The 16,220-nt window shown below is 59.7% G+C and overlaps 1 protein-coding gene across 1 annotated transcript; it reads left to right on the forward strand.

The window, feature by feature from the left end:
- Window positions 1-5,453: 5,453 nt before the first annotated feature.
- Window positions 5,454-15,926, forward strand: QSOX1 (quiescin sulfhydryl oxidase 1). Its single transcript, XM_074598412.1, has 12 exons — window positions 5,454-5,746; window positions 7,981-8,081; window positions 9,385-9,433; window positions 9,613-9,715; window positions 10,303-10,393; window positions 10,612-10,757; window positions 11,215-11,349; window positions 11,537-11,666; window positions 13,433-13,555; window positions 13,669-13,813; window positions 14,059-14,238; window positions 14,625-15,926. The coding sequence occupies exons 1-12, from the start codon at window positions 5,470-5,472 to the stop codon at window positions 15,353-15,355; spliced, it is 2,211 nt and encodes a 736-aa protein (XP_074454513.1). The 5' UTR covers window positions 5,454-5,469; the 3' UTR covers window positions 15,356-15,926.
- Window positions 15,927-16,220: the final 294 nt, after the last annotated feature.

Below are 16,220 nucleotides of genomic sequence, written 5' to 3' on the forward strand. Positions count from 1 at the left end.
TTTTGCTCCACGAGTCCTGTATTTTTGGACAGTGATCTACTTGCAGCCGCCAGCATCCATCCCTGGAAGTGGCTTAGAGTGCATTTCACATTGGGGAAAAAAAAAAATAAAAAATTGATTTGTGCTTCTCTGGCAAAAGAACTGGCCTCCCTTTAAAATGGCTCGAGCGATGGGAACGCTGCCACGGCGCTCTGGCGAGTGACACAGCAAACTGCTGCATTGCTACTGCTGTCCTTGCCCAGGATGCCCAGTAATCAGCTTAATGAAGGCTCTTATTTCTTCATTTGCAAGTCTACGTTGCTTCACTTTGGCACTGACTTTCTACGGTGGTGTTTGTGCAACTCTTCCCAGAACCCTCGGAGCGCAGTTGCCTTCAACAGCCATTTCACCCATGGACCTGGTGAAGCTGCCGGGTTGGGCAGTGGCAGGCAGCCACCTTCCCCTTGGATGGAGTGGGACGGTTTTGGTGCCTCCCTTCCCAGGTGCCACCCGCTCCCAGGTGCCTCCCCAGGGACACGGTGCCAGCTGCAGCCACATCCCACGTCCTAAAATGCTGGAGCACTTGAAATGTTGACGCTGCTCCAGTCGTCGCTGCGCTCTGCCTAGCACAAGGGCTTCTGCAGTGTCCGGGCTCTCATTAACACAGACCTCAGAAGAAAAGGAGCTGTTGGGGAGCTGCTGAACACCGGCAGCTCTCTTCAGCACACAGGAAGGAGAGGAGGGGGGCTGCCCAGCCGCTGGCACCCAGCCCGGAGCACGGGCCGTTGGCGGGCAGGAATGCAGATGAGATGTAATGGAGTCTGAAAGCATAGGGCACTCTCCGGGATGGGAAAGGAGGGAAAGGCGCCCTGCGAGGTCTGGAAGCTGGAGCAAACAAACCCCGTAGCCCCAGCCCTGCGCCTGCCTTCTTCCTCCTGAATTAAGATCCTGCAGAAATTTGGGGGAAAGGAGGAGAACAGAGCTGTTGGGGGGCAGCAGCCCAATTCAGGAGAGTGAAGGTTGGGCAGGAGCAGGGCCTAGGGGGGATATTTGGGGCAAAGATGCCTTCTGTTGCCTGCCAAGTGTGCTATGCGAGGATGGCCTGGTTGGTTTGAATGTTTCTCTCGGCTGCAGTTTTCCAGCCCTTTGCTCTAGCTGTGCAAGACCTTCTGTGTCCCTTGGGCCGTGTTCCCTCCCCGATGTTGGTTTCAGGTGGCTTCCTCTTGCAGGCTGACTTGAACTAGGGTCTTGTCTGTGAGTTTGCTGGAGGTGAAACTGGGTGTCACGGAGATTTTATTTTCTTTTATTCCGGTAAAATAAAGGAGGCTGCAGGGGATCCTACCCTTTGTGTTGCTTGGCTTGAAGAGCTCAGCAAGGAGCCTGGTCCGGTGTCTGTGTCTTGCTGCATTGCTCCGCGGAGGTGATGGAGCCAGTGCTGCTCAGTGAACCTGGGATTGGGCGCACCAGTCCGTGGTAGGTGAGACCTTGCTTACGTTGCAGGGCTACTGCCACAGCAACAGAGGAGTGCTCCATTGTCATCCGTGTGGTATTCTCAGTTTCATGTGCTGCAATTAAACCAGCTGCCAAATAATGATGTGGCAAATCTGGGCGGTGTGGCCTCCTCCGATCTGCTCCTGGAAGCTGGGCAGATGAGCTGGAGTGGAAAACATCTGCTCTGTGCATCCTGGGTCATGGTGATGATTTATGACTTTAAGTAGATCTTAAATTTGCAGGTAAAACGTTTCCTACCCTGACGTACCAAAGACGGTACTGGTTCCTCCCGGTCCCCCCAGGTCCCTCCGAAAAGAGCGAGGGCAGCGTCGCTGCTGTCCTTTCGAGCAGGGATGAATCAGCAGAGGGTGAATAGCAGAAAGGGGCTGGTACTGCCGTAGTCTCTCTGCAGACACAAACTACGTGAACGCATTCATCACATCCTGAGAATGCACCCCGGATTTTCTTTTACGTCTATTGTTATTATAGGCTGGTTGGTCTTGAAAGGTAGAAATCGACTGTATCCGACCAAGCCTGTCTCGCGTAGTCGGCAAATCCCAGCTACCAGTGGGGGCTACAAGGGGTTTTCCTGGTCTTCGTAGGGGTGAGCCCGGCAGAGCCAATGCAGGGGTGGGAAGCAGTTGGGGTTTACATCTACTCTGTACGTTATTCCCTGTCTCAGCAAAGCCACGGAAGCTGGCAGGTTTATCGCACAGGTGCTGCCAGAGGTCTTGGCTGAAACCATGTCTCAGCGGAGGTGTGACTGGTGCCACCAGTGGAAAAGTGCCACCTGGATTGGAGTGTCCCAGCTGACTTCAGCTGGCTGAGAGGTGGCAGGTGGCACAATTTTCACTCGCTCTCTGAGGCTGTGTGGAGACGCTAATCAGGGAAATGAGGCTTTTTGGTTTTATTTAGAGAAGGACCACGTTTTAAGTGGTGCTGTGCTCCAGATTGAGGAGGGCTTCACCGAGTTCGTCAGTCCCATCTTATGAAGGCTGGAGAGAGAGGAAAACTGTCGAGCCTCCTCTGCGACTGGTATTTCCAAGGTGCTCACAGGGGAGTTGGATGTGAACTTCTCTAAACGGCTTCCGAAATGCCAGGGCTGGGTGACGGGGTTGCCGTGATTCTGTCATGAGTCTTGCATTGGTTGCGTGTTTTTCTTGGAGTCAGTTCCTGGAATCACACAATTAGGTAGGAACGTGTTCTTTAATTTTCAAGGAAGAAAGTCTGTTTCGGGATCTCCCTGTCCCTGAACCTTCACAACTAAAGGGAAGTGAGAAGGTACTGCGTCAGCTTAGCTGGCCATTTTGAGCTATCGGTGTTTTGCAGCCAGATTCATGCTTTTAAAAATGGTCAGTAAAAGCCTTTCTCCATTTTTCGAAGCGTAGTCCTTTCCAGCACTTCAAGGCTGCATACATAAAAACCCAGCTGCTCTCTCCTCCTCTCCTCTCTAACCCGGCACAGAGGCGATCAGGGTAGCCCTTTGTGTCTGTGAAAATGATCCATTTTGGGTGCACGAAACAAGTTCTGCAGGGCTTAAATGATTTTGGTGAGATCTTAGTGGCCTTTGAGGCTCTCAGCCTGTTGGTGTTGCCCACACCTCATTGACTTCAAGGAGATTCCTGCTGGCTGTTAGTCTGGGAAAGGAGATTTGAGAGCTGATGAGCTTAATGAATTAAAACCACTGCTCAGCTGCTGAAGGGGGACTTGTGCATCGTGAGAACCTCTACAATGGTCCTTAGCCATGGCCTTGCTACGTAGGAGTAAAACACATCTCTTCCCAAAGTTAAGGATGCCAAGGTGGGCGCTGAAGGCTTTGCTGTGCAGTGCAGCTGAAAACCAAGAAGGTTCCTAAATATGCCAAGAGAGCCTAAAGCTGGGTTTTAGGGCTGGCTGGGAACTCAGCAGCTGGGCATCCAGCGTCACCCATCCCCTGTCCCCTGTGCTTTGCTGCCCACAGGCTCTGCTAGCAGTGAGGGGGTGCAAAGCAAGAGAGGACAAAAAGGCAGGCAGTGCTGGGAGGGCATTTCTAGAACCTCCCCAGACTTCTACTGCTCCTTAATTTTTTTTAAATTCATCTTAGTTATTCTCAAGTCCATCTTAAAATGGGTTGTTTCAAAACCTCTGCTTCATCTTTGGCTTTCCATGCCCTGTCTCGGGGCGTTCTGCAATGAAAATCCAGCTCTTCCCAGTTTGAGGTGAAAGAAAAGACTCATCTCTTGCTTTGCAGTAGCATTAAAAGGAAAAAAGGCTTTGTGGGCAAGTCCCTGCCTGGAAAGCCCCACACCCTGCCTCTGAAGGAGGCTGTTCCCTGGGGAGCCATGGGGCTGGGACGTGCCAGCCTGGCAGCAGAGTCCTCGGCAGCCACGGCTATTCCCCGGGCAGCCGGAAGCAGGAGCATCCCCAGCCCCGGGCTTCGGCGGATGAGCAATGGCGTGGCTCACCTCAAAAGGAGCCGGAGCCCCAGGGTGCGGGCTCTTGCCCATCTGCCTTCGGGTTAGATGCTGCTTTTGCATCTAAAAAAGGATTCAAGGAATTTGGGCTCCCTGGGAGGGAGGGGTGAGCCGGATGGGGAGGATGCTGGCAATTATGCTGGTGCTGAACACCTCTCCTTCACTGTGATAACCTAATCAAGCTGACGAGCCCTTAGAATAAGGACTTTAGCCCAGGGTAAAATAACGGTGATGACATCTCTAAGCGCAGGGATTTTTGTCTTCTAATCGCCAGCCGGACAAAGACAAGTTGAGTCTCTGGTAATAGGGAGGGACCACGTTTCAGAGCAGCCCTGCACAGGCCGGGCTACACCTCTCTCCCTCCCAGTTGGACAGCAAGGTGTGATAATCCCTTAAACGTTTAATTACAGTTGGCAGGGCTGCAGCAAACCATCTTCTACCCCGGTTTGCATCAGCCTGGACCCGCAGAAGGTGTGTGGCGACAATCCCATGAGGATTTGTCTGATGCGCTCTGTTCCCCCCAGGGCCAGGCCATCCCGGGGAGCCCTGTAGCTCCCCCAGAGCCGTGCCCAGTGTGGAGGCCCTTGCCCTCCACTGCCACAGCAAGGCTTGGCTCTGGCAGGCTTGTTTTTCTAGCATGGCAAGTCCGCCTAAAATACCTAGGTGGGGCCCAGCAGGGCTAATGGCCTTCCTGGGGACGGAGCCAGCAAACCAGCCCTCAAGAGCGATAGGCACCCCGGGTGCTGGGGGAGCACCCCTCTGGCCTCAGGGGTTGGGGAGGGAGGCGGGGGGGGCTGGATTTCATGGCCGTGTCCATCCCGGCGGTACCTGGCTCTGCCCTGGGGCGCTGGGCAACGGGCACCTTCCGCCCGCGAGCCAGTGACGTGGGCGTGTGCGTGAGCAATGGCACGGTCGGGGAAGCTGTGGCCAGGCACGGGGCCGCCGGGGGAAGGGAGGCCTGCTTATTTTGGGGTGGAGGAGCTGGGTTTCGGGGCCTCGCTGGGTATCCCTGTTGCGCATCCCTGGCAGGGTCGGGGCGACGGCAAGACGGATCTCTGGGGTCCCTGTTGTGCGGGGTGTCCCAGCAGGTGCTGCCCGGTGACGCTGGCTGAGGTCAGGGCGCCTGACTCCGTGCGCTGCCCTCAGGCCCAGGGCTCCCCTCGGGGATGACCGTAATGGCAGCACGGCGAGTTTTGGGCCTGAATCAGCCGCCTTTTGCCTTTCCTCGCTTTATCAGGATTTTAGCATTTTATGCACCCCAGCAGGGCAGCCTTGCGGCCTCCCCCACCCCACCCCGCCGCCGATGCAGGGGTGGGATGTGAGGGGGGGTGGGTTGTATTTTGGCCATCCCCGTGATACGGGGGTGTCGGGGAGCCGGTGGGGGGGCTGTGGCGGGGTGTCCCGCTGCGCCCCCGGTAGGGGGCGCCACACAGCGGGCCGCCGTGGCCCCGCCCCCTGCCGCGCCCCCTCCCCCCCACACACACAGTGGGCGGGGCCTGCGGGCGGCCCTAAAGGCGGCGGGCGGCGGCGGGCGGCCTGGCGGGCGATGTGGCGGCGGCGGCGGCGGGCGAGGGGCGACGGCGGCGGGGGCGGGGGGGGCCGCTGGTGGCCGGCGGTGGTCCTGGTGCTGGCGCTGTCGGTGCCGGCGGCGCAGCCCCGCGGGCTGTACACGGCCGCTGACCCTTTGGAGCTGCTGGGGACGGGGGCGGAGGGGCGGCTGCTGGGCTCTCCCAGCGCCTGGGCCGTCGAGTTCTTCGCCTCCTGGTGCGGGCACTGCGTCCACTTCGCGCCCACATGGCGGGCCCTGGCACACGACCTTCGCGGTGAGTCCCCGGCCCGGCTGTCTGCCCCTTCCCTGCTTTCCCCCCGCCTCCCTGCATCCCTGCCCGCCCTCCCCATCGCCACCCCCAAACCCTCCCTCTGTCGTTGCCCTTGGTTTCCCCCCCTGTATTCCCGTCTCTGTCTTCTTCTGTCATCACCCCCTAAATCTGCTGCGTCTCTGCCCCCCTGCATCCTCATCGGCACCCTTAAATCCCCCCTGCGTCCCTGTCTGTTCTCCTGTCAGCACCTCTGAATCCTCCCTGTGCCTCTGCCCCCCCCCTCCCCCCCAGCACTACTAAATTCCTTCTGCATCCTTGTCCCATCATCCTCCTTTCCATCTGTGCTCTTAAATCCTCCCTGCATCCCTGGCCCTGCATCCTCGTCCCCATTAGCACCCCTGCATCCCCTCTGCACCCTCCCCATCAGCACCCCTCAATCCTCTCTGCCCTACCCTCCGTCAGCACCCCTAAATTCCCCTGCGTCCCTGCCCCCCTGGAGCATTGGCCTAGTGGGAAGGCCCGGTCCCCCCCACCCAGTGCCCAGGACCCCCCCGCGATGGCCAGGCCTGGCTTAGCAGCATCCCTGGAGCTCCTTTGGCTGCGAGAAGCTCAGACTGAGCTTACCCCAAGCATAGTGGGGTCCTGCTGCCCCCCCCTCCCCCAAGACCCTCCCCGGTGCCTGCAGGGAGAGGCTGGCAGGGTGCTGAGGCCAAGTGCTGATCCCAGCTGGTTTCTTCCCAGCTTTGACCTTGATGCCTGGGCCTGGCTGGTGCCCAGCCCCACTTGGGGACCTGCACACCCTGCTGCTGGGCCCCTCGCCCTTGCTGGGGCTCATCCTGCCTCCCCCTGCATCCCGGGGTGCGTAGGGCTTCTCCCTGTTATTGTGCTAATTGATATAGCCCGGTAGTTGCTGGGTGAGTCAGAGCGCCAGCCGGAGCGAGCATCCCATCCCTCCAAGGGGATGCCGTCCCTCCCAAGGGATGCCATCAGCGTTCCCCAATGGGGCAGGATATGAGGAATGGGGTGCGCGCCCGGGCCCTGCGGGGGAATGCCGGCTCTCCTGGCCCTTCTCCAAAACAGGGTCCCCCCAGGGCTCCCTGCTCCGACGGCTGGACCGCGGATGGGGTGCCCGCGGGGGCAGGGCAAGGAAGCCGCCCCCATGCCGCTCAGCATCCTCACTGCTGTTCCCACGGGTGGATTTTCACAGGAGTGGCTGGATGTGGAAGATGCTAACACAGGGGTGACCCATGGGCACCACGTGCCCCACGTGCTGATGAGTCCAGGAGCATGCCTGGCTCCCAGCAGCAGGGCCTGGCACCAGCCCTCCTGTGCCACTGGTGCTGCGGCAGTGGGAAGCGGCTTGTCTGCCCCATCACCTGCGACACAGGATGGTCCAAGCGGGTTCCCACCTCCAACAGGCTCCAATCTAGGGCGGCACGGGCTCCATCCGTGTGCTGGTACTGTGTCCCTCCCTGTCCTACTTGAAGGAGAGGCTGAGCATTCTCTGGCTTGTGTCCTTGACACTAAAAAGAAACCATTTCAGAGCCTTTATCTCTGTTTTGCTGCTGGCTTTCAGAGCCTGCTGCTTGAAATGCTTCCATGCTCCCTTTTCTTCATCTCTGTTTTACCCCGGGGACCTGCTGGTCCTCCCTGGGGAGGCGGCGGTGGTGGAGAGACGCAGCAGGGGGGCGGATGCTTAGCACCTGGGCAGGCTCTGCCGCAGTGTCCCCATCGCTGATTTTGAGTAGTTCCTTCTTGGTTATTGACCGTGCCCTTGGTCTGGGGTGAGACGAGCTGGAGCCCGTGTTCCCTGCTCTCCCCCAGACGCGGTTAGCCATTCCTCCCCTTCTCCCGGCGGCCTCTTCCCGCTGGGGCAGAGGCTGGGCAGGCAGAACCAGACGGGCAGGCAGCCGCGGGCAGAGCTGCCTGCGCTCGGGCGCCAGCGAGGGCAGGGCATGCAAAGCCTGGTCCCGCCTCACACGGCTTTCACTGTGCTCTTGCTGCCCGAAAAGTAGGGCGCCAAACACCAGTGCGGGCCGTGGCTTCGGGTATTTGGGGCTGGGGAGCCATCAGTTGGTGTCCTGTGAGGGGCGAGCCATGATTTCAGGGCTGGGAGGAGCTGTGCTGCTGGCGCAGCGGGAGATCCCTGCTGTCTCTGCAGCCATTGTGGGGAGCGGGGCGGTTTTTGGGGATGCAGAGGGGCTGAGCTGTGCTCACCGCATCCTCTCTCCCCTCAGAGTGGAGGCCTGCGGTGATGCTGGCAGCCATTGACTGTGCTGACGAGGCCAACCAGCAAGTGTGCAGCGATTTTGGGATAACCGGCTTCCCCACACTGAAGGTAAGGGCCGTGTGTGCCGGGCACTTGCCTGGTTTCACTGTGCTTTGCTTTTTGGCCTATCCTTCTCTTGCTCAATCAGACCAACAGGGCTATTGCACCAAAATATTCCCTCTGGGGCTTTGTGGGCTGGAGCTGTTTCATCCTTCCCCAAAATACAACTGCTGCCGGGCTGCAGCCGGTGCAACTGCTGGGTGATGTAGCAACAAGGAAGGAGAACCAAAGCACCACTGCTGCTTTGTGGTGAAGTGTAGAGGCTGGGGAAGAATCTAAAACCTGCATTGAAAATGCCCGGAAAAGGCTTCTGGAGAGCAGAGAGCGGCTGCAGGCACAGGTTTTGGAGGAGGGCGCAGGGATGCTGCGGAAGGCTGCGTGGGGCTCAACTGGGAGCCTCCTGCAGTGGCTGGCGAAGTGCCGTCCCTCTTCCTGGGCCTGTGCCTGGCCCCTTCGCTGTGTCAATACGCGGATCGCAGTGTTTCCCGCTGCAAGCAGAGCCTCGCTCCAACACAAGCAATGAAGGTGAAGCATTCCGGGTGCAGGTGGTGAAAGCCAGGATTGCCTTGAGACAGAACTAGGGGGATAAGGGTTTGATCAGACGTGCCCTTAGTCCTGGCATACAGGCTCAGCCCAAGGTGGGGTCAGATGTGGGGGTTTGCTGGGCAGGTTTGCTTGTGCCCCAGCCCTGCCCTGGGGTCTCACCGAGCACCCACCGCCTGAGCACCCGCCGCCCGTGGGATATTGATTGAAACATCTCCCGGGGCAGGGAGGTGTGCTGATGTGGCAGTGCCAAGAAGTCACTTGTGTCGCATCCCTTGACCCCGCCAAACACCTTTTGCAAACAGCTCGTGCTCCCAGCCCAGCCTGCAAAGCAAACACGTGTCTGACGCAACCCGGTTTCGCTGTGCTACCGGCACCTCTGTGTGAGGCCAGGAGCAGGTGCAGTGGGAATAAACTCCCTTCTCCTGCTTTGGGAGAGTGCTGGAGCAAGGAGACAGCAGTTTGCAGGACTGGGAAGGTTCCGGCTGCCTCCCTGGGTCCGCTGGCAATGCCTGCCCTACCTCAGCTGGACATGGCTCCTGCCCTAAGCCTGCGTCCCTCCCCTCTAGGGACGACCCTTGAGACAGGGCCGTGGCCAGGAGCTCCCTCTGTGGTGGCTGGTGTTGGTCGGCATGCTGTAATGTTGTGGGGAAACTGAGGCAGAGCCGGTCTAGGAGGAGCCTCTGCCTACTGGGTTGCGCTGCCTCCCTCCCCACTCCGACAGTTCTTGTTCCAGCTTCCCCACGCGTGGTTTTTTGTTCCCTTTCAGTTCTTCCGAGCTTTTAGCAAGAAGGCAGAGGATGGGATAAGGATTACCAGTGAGTATCAGAGCCATAAGGGCTTTTTACCCTGGGTGCGAATGGCCCTGCTGCCCGTGTTCCCCATGCGTTGAGGGCTTGGCGAGCCTGGGGGAGAAGCTATGAGTGGCTCCTATTGGCTCAGCCCATGGGACTGGCTTCCCTCAGGACTGAACTTCTGGTACCCTGTCCCCCTGCAGATCCTAGCGCCACTGTTGAGGACCTGCGTCATGCCATCATCACCAACCTGGAGCAAAGCCAGGACACCTGGCCACCCGCCTGTCCTCCACTGGAACCGGCAAGGTAGGGGTGGCATGATGTGGGGAGGGTTGCTCCAGCAGCCCTTGTCCTGCCAAGAGCCCATTTCTGGGAAAATCATGGACGAAAAATGAGCACGGAGCAGCCACTGCATCACCCATGTCCCAGGGAGATACAGATGACCTGGCTGGGCTAGAGCCATTTACATGATTGTCCTGGGGAAAGTGTTTGGCTTTCATAAAGCGATGGCTGGGCTGGGGTTGTGCTTCAGGTCTCCGGTGCCTCCATGTCCTAGTCAAAATACAGCAGCCCTAGTTCAAGTTCATTACCATTTTTTTCCACCTGGGCAAACATGCAGCTCCCTCCTGCCCTGCCCTGTCCTGCTCTGCCCCGCGCTTTGTTTTCGCCCTCCTTGGCTGACCCTGGCGGGTTTTCTCAAAGCCTGTGAACTGGAGCAGAAAATTGGGCTTTCCAGCACTTCAGCAGGGAGGAATCGACTGCTTGGAGGGGCTGAACCCGCACCGGCATCCCCTGCTGAATCCCCAGGGACGAGGGCTGAGCTCCTTTCGGGCGGCAGGGCAGAGCACCCACTGATGCCAAGGCACCTGCTGCCATCGTCTTCTCTCTTGCAGCATGGAGGAGGTTCGCAGCTTCTTCCAGAGGAACAAGGACCAGTACCTGGCACTGATCTTCGAGAAGAGCGACTCCTTTGTGGGCAGGGAGGTGGGTATGGCTGCGTGTATCCCTATTTCTCTTGAAGCCCATGTCCTTGGTGTCAGATAACTCCTGGGTGCCTTTGGCAGGAAAGTCCCCTCCTGGCCTCCACACCATTTTGCAGGAGTAAGGTCTTATGCAGGGTGCTAAATAGTCCTGCTGCATCCTTGGTGGGGCTGGGGCTCCCGCTGCCCTCCCATCTGACCCCGGGGCCGCTGGGCTTGCAGGTGGCGCTGGACATGCTGCAGTATGAGAACGTGGCGGTGAGGAGGGTGCTGAGCACCGAGGAGGAGCTCGTGGAGAAGTTCGGCGTCACCACCTTCCCCTCCGGCTACCTGCTTTTCCGCAACGGATCCTTCTCCCGCCTGCCTGTGTGAGTGCAGGACACGGAGCGGGGGGTGTCTGGGGACCCTGGTGGGGTGCCAGGCTTGTGCCTCATCTCTCCGCTCTTCTCTGTAATTGTGGGAAAGTTCATTAGGAAGGAGATAGTGTCTGGGTCGGGCAGACTGGCAGGGGGCCAGGGTGCTGCTGGTGGGCACTAAACAGGGCTGCCAGCCCTGCCTAGAGCTGCTGGAAGGGAAAACGGCTTGTGACTGAGCTATCCCTCTGCCATATCTGCCTGGAGGTGGCATGGTGTGGCTGCCTGGGGCTCCACTCTGCTCCAGGTTGCGTGCCAGGGGCAGGTGGAGAGTATGAGCCACCCTGCACTCATTCCCCAAGTCTGAGTTGCTAGTCTGGCTAAGCCTTTGGTCTCCTTTGCTTCCTCCTGGGAGCCAGGGGTTGTCTGGGAGGGAAGAGGGTCTTGCTCATGGGCTTCTCCTTCCTTGCAGGCACGTGGAGGCGCGCTCCTTCTACACCTACTACCTGCGCATGCTCTCAGGTGTCACCCGCGGCTCCTACAAGCTGAACACAACCGTTGATGGTTCCAACGAGACCCGCAGGTCCCAGCCAAGGCGTGCTGACCGGTCAGACCTCCCTTTCCATCAATTTGTGGCTGCGGGAGGCTGGGGCTGGGGCAGGGAGGAGGTGCCATGGGTGGGCAATGGGCTGGGACAGTGCCTTTCCCCTGGGAAAAATCCCAAATTGTGGCTGGGTCCCTGGGGGTGCGGATTAACAGGCTGATGGACCATTGTGTTGCACTGCCGTCCCCAGCTCCAAGGTGTACATGGCTGACCTGGAGTCCACGCTGCACTACTCGCTGCGGGTGGAGGCTGCCCGCGCCGCCGCGCTGTCAGGAGCCCAGCTGGCCGCTTTCAAGTGCTACGTGGCCGTGCTCGTGAAGGTGAGGAGCTTTCGGTGTCAGGAGAGGAACTGCCTATGCCTCCACGTAGCTATTTATAAGGTGAAATGTAAATGTAGGGTGTGGGCCACCACGTCCCAGTGCTCGCAGGTAGCGAAGCGTGGCGGTCTGGGATGTGAGCCCTGTGTCCCGGTGCTGAGTGCGTCCCACGGCCACTGTGGATCTCCAGACTCAGCCCAGAGTCCCAGTGGGAGCCGAGGGCATGTGCCAGAGAGTTTCATATGAGAGATGGGGTGCGGATATTGGTGGGTAGAGCAGGATTGGCACTTGCAGGAGGTGTTGAGGCAGTTGGTCTTTTCAGAAGAGATGCTGTCACCTGCTGGGGTGGCGGAGATGATCAGAGGGGTTTGTAAGTCTGATCGCCTGCCTTGGGTGCTCGGCTCGGGGAGCTGATCTCTGCAGGCTCCTTTGATAGTCCAGGAAAGGGACTCCCACTCTGAGTCAGGCTCTGGCAGAACTTAATTTAAGGTCTCCTTTTTTCTTCTCTGTTGGGCTTGGTGAAATTAAAGTGCGTAGGAGCTTTGAGCCAGCAGAAGCAGGGTAGTTTAATTTCCTGGTGCGATGGAGCACTGCGTTTGGCTGAGGGTTTCCACCACTGGGGTTGCATGAGCCCTGTCCCCATCCTTGTCCCTGTCCCAGCCCAGGCTTCTTGGCCGAACTTCACCCAGCCATGCCTACCTTCTTCGCTCCCTCCTTTTTAATGAGAACGACAAGGTCAGGGAAATAAATCCCCCATCCCACCAGCTCCCTGTCCAAGGCTTGCTGGGGCGGTGAGGAGCAGCAGTGGTTTTATTTGATCAGCTTTTAATTTTTCCTGCAAACCTTCCCCTCGCTGGCCAAGGACGAGCCATAGCACCGGACCCGGCAAGGAGGCGGGAGGCACCCGGGTGGCGTGTGGTGGGTGCCCGTGGGTGGTGGGCGCCAGGGCGTCCCCGAGGATGCCGAGCCGGCGCTGCCATTGCCGCGCTCATCCACAGGACGGAGCAGTGTCCCCAGGATTGCTGCCAGCCCGGCAGGCTCATGCTGGGGAAACTCAGCCAGCGGGTCCCAGCCTTAACTGTTGCCTTCCCAAGAGGTATTTAAGGCAATGAGGGAGGAAAAATCCTAAGGTGGAAAAAAAGCGGTGCCTGGAAAGCAAGCAATCACGTGGCAAAACCTCTCACCGAAGAAGCAGAGGGTGAACTGTGTTTTGCCGCAGAAACATCAGGTTGCAGATGAATTCCCCTGCAAATTTGGGGACTTCCTGTGCGATTCCCCACGGGCCTGGGGAGAACAGCTCAGACATAGAAAAATGCTCTTTCCTTTCGATTCCCTGTTATTTTTCTTGTGTGCTGCTGGTCTCATCCTCCCCACGGGTTGGTCCCTCTGTCCATCGTCCATCTGTCTGTAGTCAGTCAGCACTTGCTGGCGGGCTGCCCCCTCGCTGCGGAGCGCCTGTGGTTTTAAAGTGCTGCTGCTAATCGGCTTTGTGCTGACTTATGGTCAGAGTGGCTTTTTGCCTCCCTCAGATGGGGCTGAGGTTCTGAGCCTGAACACGCACGCCTCACCACCATGGGGGGGACACGCCATTGGCCCTCGGGGCCAGGCACCGAAACATTGCCCAGACCGCACTGCCCTCCGGCACATGCTGCTGTAGAGGATGCTGGTGCTGCCCAGTGCCTGTCCCAGTGAGACGGGGGTGCCGGCGGGCTGCCCCATGGCTCCCAGGGCAAGGTCTGGGTTTCCTCACTCCTCTCCCCTCTCTGCAGTACTTCCCCGGGCGCCCCTGCGTGCAGACCTACCTGCAGTCCCTGGACGGCTGGCTGAGCAACTGGACGGAGCCCGAGCTGCCCCGCAACACCTTGAAGGAGGCCATGAAGAATAACAGAGATGTAAGGCACCCGCAGGGACCCTGGCCCCTGCTCCCCTCTCCTCACCCCTGCCCCTTTCCCCCCACCCCGCATTATCTGCCAGCTCCATCACAACATGTCCGTCTGTCCTCCAGGCCTCCCACCCTGCTGTGCTCCCCACCAATGTGACCTGGGTGGGCTGCCAGGGTACTGAACCCCATTTCCGTGGCTACCCCTGCGGGCTCTGGACCGTCTTCCACCTGCTGACTGTCCAGGCTGCCCAGAGCGGCCCCAACAAAGGTACTGGTGTCCCTGGCGGGGGGGCTCTCAGGTCTTGGGGAGGAGGTGTCTGGACAGGTTGTGGTATGGGCAGGGATGCTGCATGTGGGCAAAGGCTTGTCTCACCCCCGAGGCAGGTCTGCAGGGAGGGCAAGAGCCACAGAGTCGGGGTGCAGGGCTGCCATCTTGGTCATGGGACCATGCGGTGGCACTGCAGGGTCCAGACTCGCCCTCCCGGCCCCCCGCTATCCTCTGCCTCCCCCCAGAGCTGCCGTTGGAGGTGCTGAACACCCTGCGCTGCTACGTCCGACACTTCTTCGGCTGCCAGGAGTGTGCCCAGCACTTTGAGGCCATGGCGGCTGAGTCCATGGACCAGGTGGCGAGCCGGGAAGAGGCCGTCCTTTGGCTCTGGTCCCACCACAATGAAGTCAACGCTCGCCTGGCGGGTAAGGGGGGCCACAGGGGGCGGACCCGGGGCAGCTTCCCAAGGGGAAAGAGGAGGCAAGGTGGAGGAGCATCCCTTCTCCTGGATGGAGTTGGCAAATTGGCCGCATTAGGGTGCGGCAGTGGGAACATCCTGTTGTCACAGTCCCCCATCACAGGGGACAGCTGGTTGCGTGACACCAGACTGCCCCAGAGATGCAGTTGGGTCTTACATGCTCCCCACAGGGAGCTTCCCGAAGCTGCCACGTGCCCTCGTAGGACCCCTTCTCCCAAGACAGCTCCTCCAAATGTCCCTGTCCTCATCCCCATCGCCAGCTGCTGAATGCTCCAGGGTGTTTATAGCGGTACATGTCCCCTCTAACCCCCTTGCTGGCTCCGGTCCTTGCAGGAGGTGACACGGAGGACCCCAACTTCCCCAAGCTGCAGTGGCCACCGCCGGACATGTGTCCCCAGTGCCACAAGGAGGAGCGGGGGGTGCATGCCTGGGACGAGCCAGCCGTGCTCACCTTCCTCAACGCGCACTTCTCCCCCACCAACATCTACCTGGACTATATTGAGCCTGACCCTGTCCCCATGGCTGGGGAGAGGACAGGCACCAGGCTGGGCACCGAGAGCACGCGGGAGGTGAGGGAGAAGGAGGAGGAAGAGAAGGAAAAGGAGACGGAGGATGAGATGAGAGCTCCAGGGCGACCGGGCTCCCCCGAGCCGCGACGCCCCAGCATTGTGCGGCTGAACCCCAAGCTGCGGGAGGCAGGCGAGGACATCGTGGACCTGGACTCCTTCAGCGAGCAGCACTTCAAGAGCCAGGCGCTGCGAGCGGCGGCCAGCCGGCGCCGGCGGCTCAGCAAGCGGGATACCGTTGCCCTGCCCCGGGATGCCGGGGTGGGCCGGGAGCGCCGACGGGCTTCTGGTGTCCTGGTCCGGGAGGAGGAGGAGGCTGGGGAGAGTGTGCGGAGGACCCCCTGGCTGCGGGTGCTCGGCTTGGGATTCTCCCGCCTGGACATCAGCCTCTGCGTCGCCCTCTACTTCCTCTCCTCCTTGTGCCTCCTGGGCATGTACACCTTCTTCCGCCTCCGTACCCGTGCCCGGAAAGGCCGCCCTGGCTTCCCCGTGGCCTGAGAGCGGTTGTGGGGTACCAAGGGCTGCCCCAAGGGTGGGTAGGATGCTGAGCCGGGGCACCTCTGGGGACAGCATTTTGTCCCCCAGCATGAAGGGGTTTGGTGCATCCCCCCTGGAGCTGCCTCACTCGCAGCAGTTGCCTCACCCAGGGAGGGGGGGTGGAGGGCTGGTTTTGGGGCAGAAAGAGGTGTCAGAGCATCCCCCTCTCGGGTCGCGGTGCCATACTTCGGGTGCGTGGGAGCTGGGACACAGACGGCAGTTTGTGTCTCGGCACCCAGCTGCCCTTGGGAGCTCCCCAGCTCTGGGCTGGTTTCAAACTGGGAAGCCCAGTCCTGTGCTGGGGAGCAGCCCTTTGGGGTCAAACCACTAGTGGGGCCAGGAGGGTGGGGGTTCAGCCCCCCAAAAAGTGGACACTGCTGGGTGGGGGGATGGCAGTCATGGATTCAGCTGCATTTTGTGTGTCCCCTGCCTCTCTCAGAAGTGCACCAGGGCCCCCCTGCCTTTCCTTGCCCCCTCTCCTCACTGTTGCTCACTCTCTGCTTGTTTTAGTGGAATAAATTATTTTTGCCGATGCCGGTCCCACTGTGTCGGCTGGTCCCTGCCACGCGGGCACACTGGGGCAGCACCTCCCCTCCCTGCCGTCCCCCCATCGCCGGCTGTCCCCACGCTGGTCTTCCCCATCACCCTGGGAAGAAGCCACTGGCTTGGTTTAAATCCTTTAAATAATTTTAAATGTTATTATTGTACATTTTCTCCTGCTTTTTGCTTCTGAATGCACCCATGGCCGGCTGACCCCCATACAGCCAGCATGTCCCCGTGGTTGTGGTGGCTTGTGGCTCGTCCTGAAGCAGGGTGATGAGGAGGG

This window comes from Larus michahellis, chromosome 8 (assembly GCF_964199755.1).
Source record: "Larus michahellis chromosome 8, bLarMic1.1, whole genome shotgun sequence".
NCBI classification, from domain to species: domain Eukaryota; kingdom Metazoa; phylum Chordata; class Aves; order Charadriiformes; family Laridae; genus Larus; species Larus michahellis.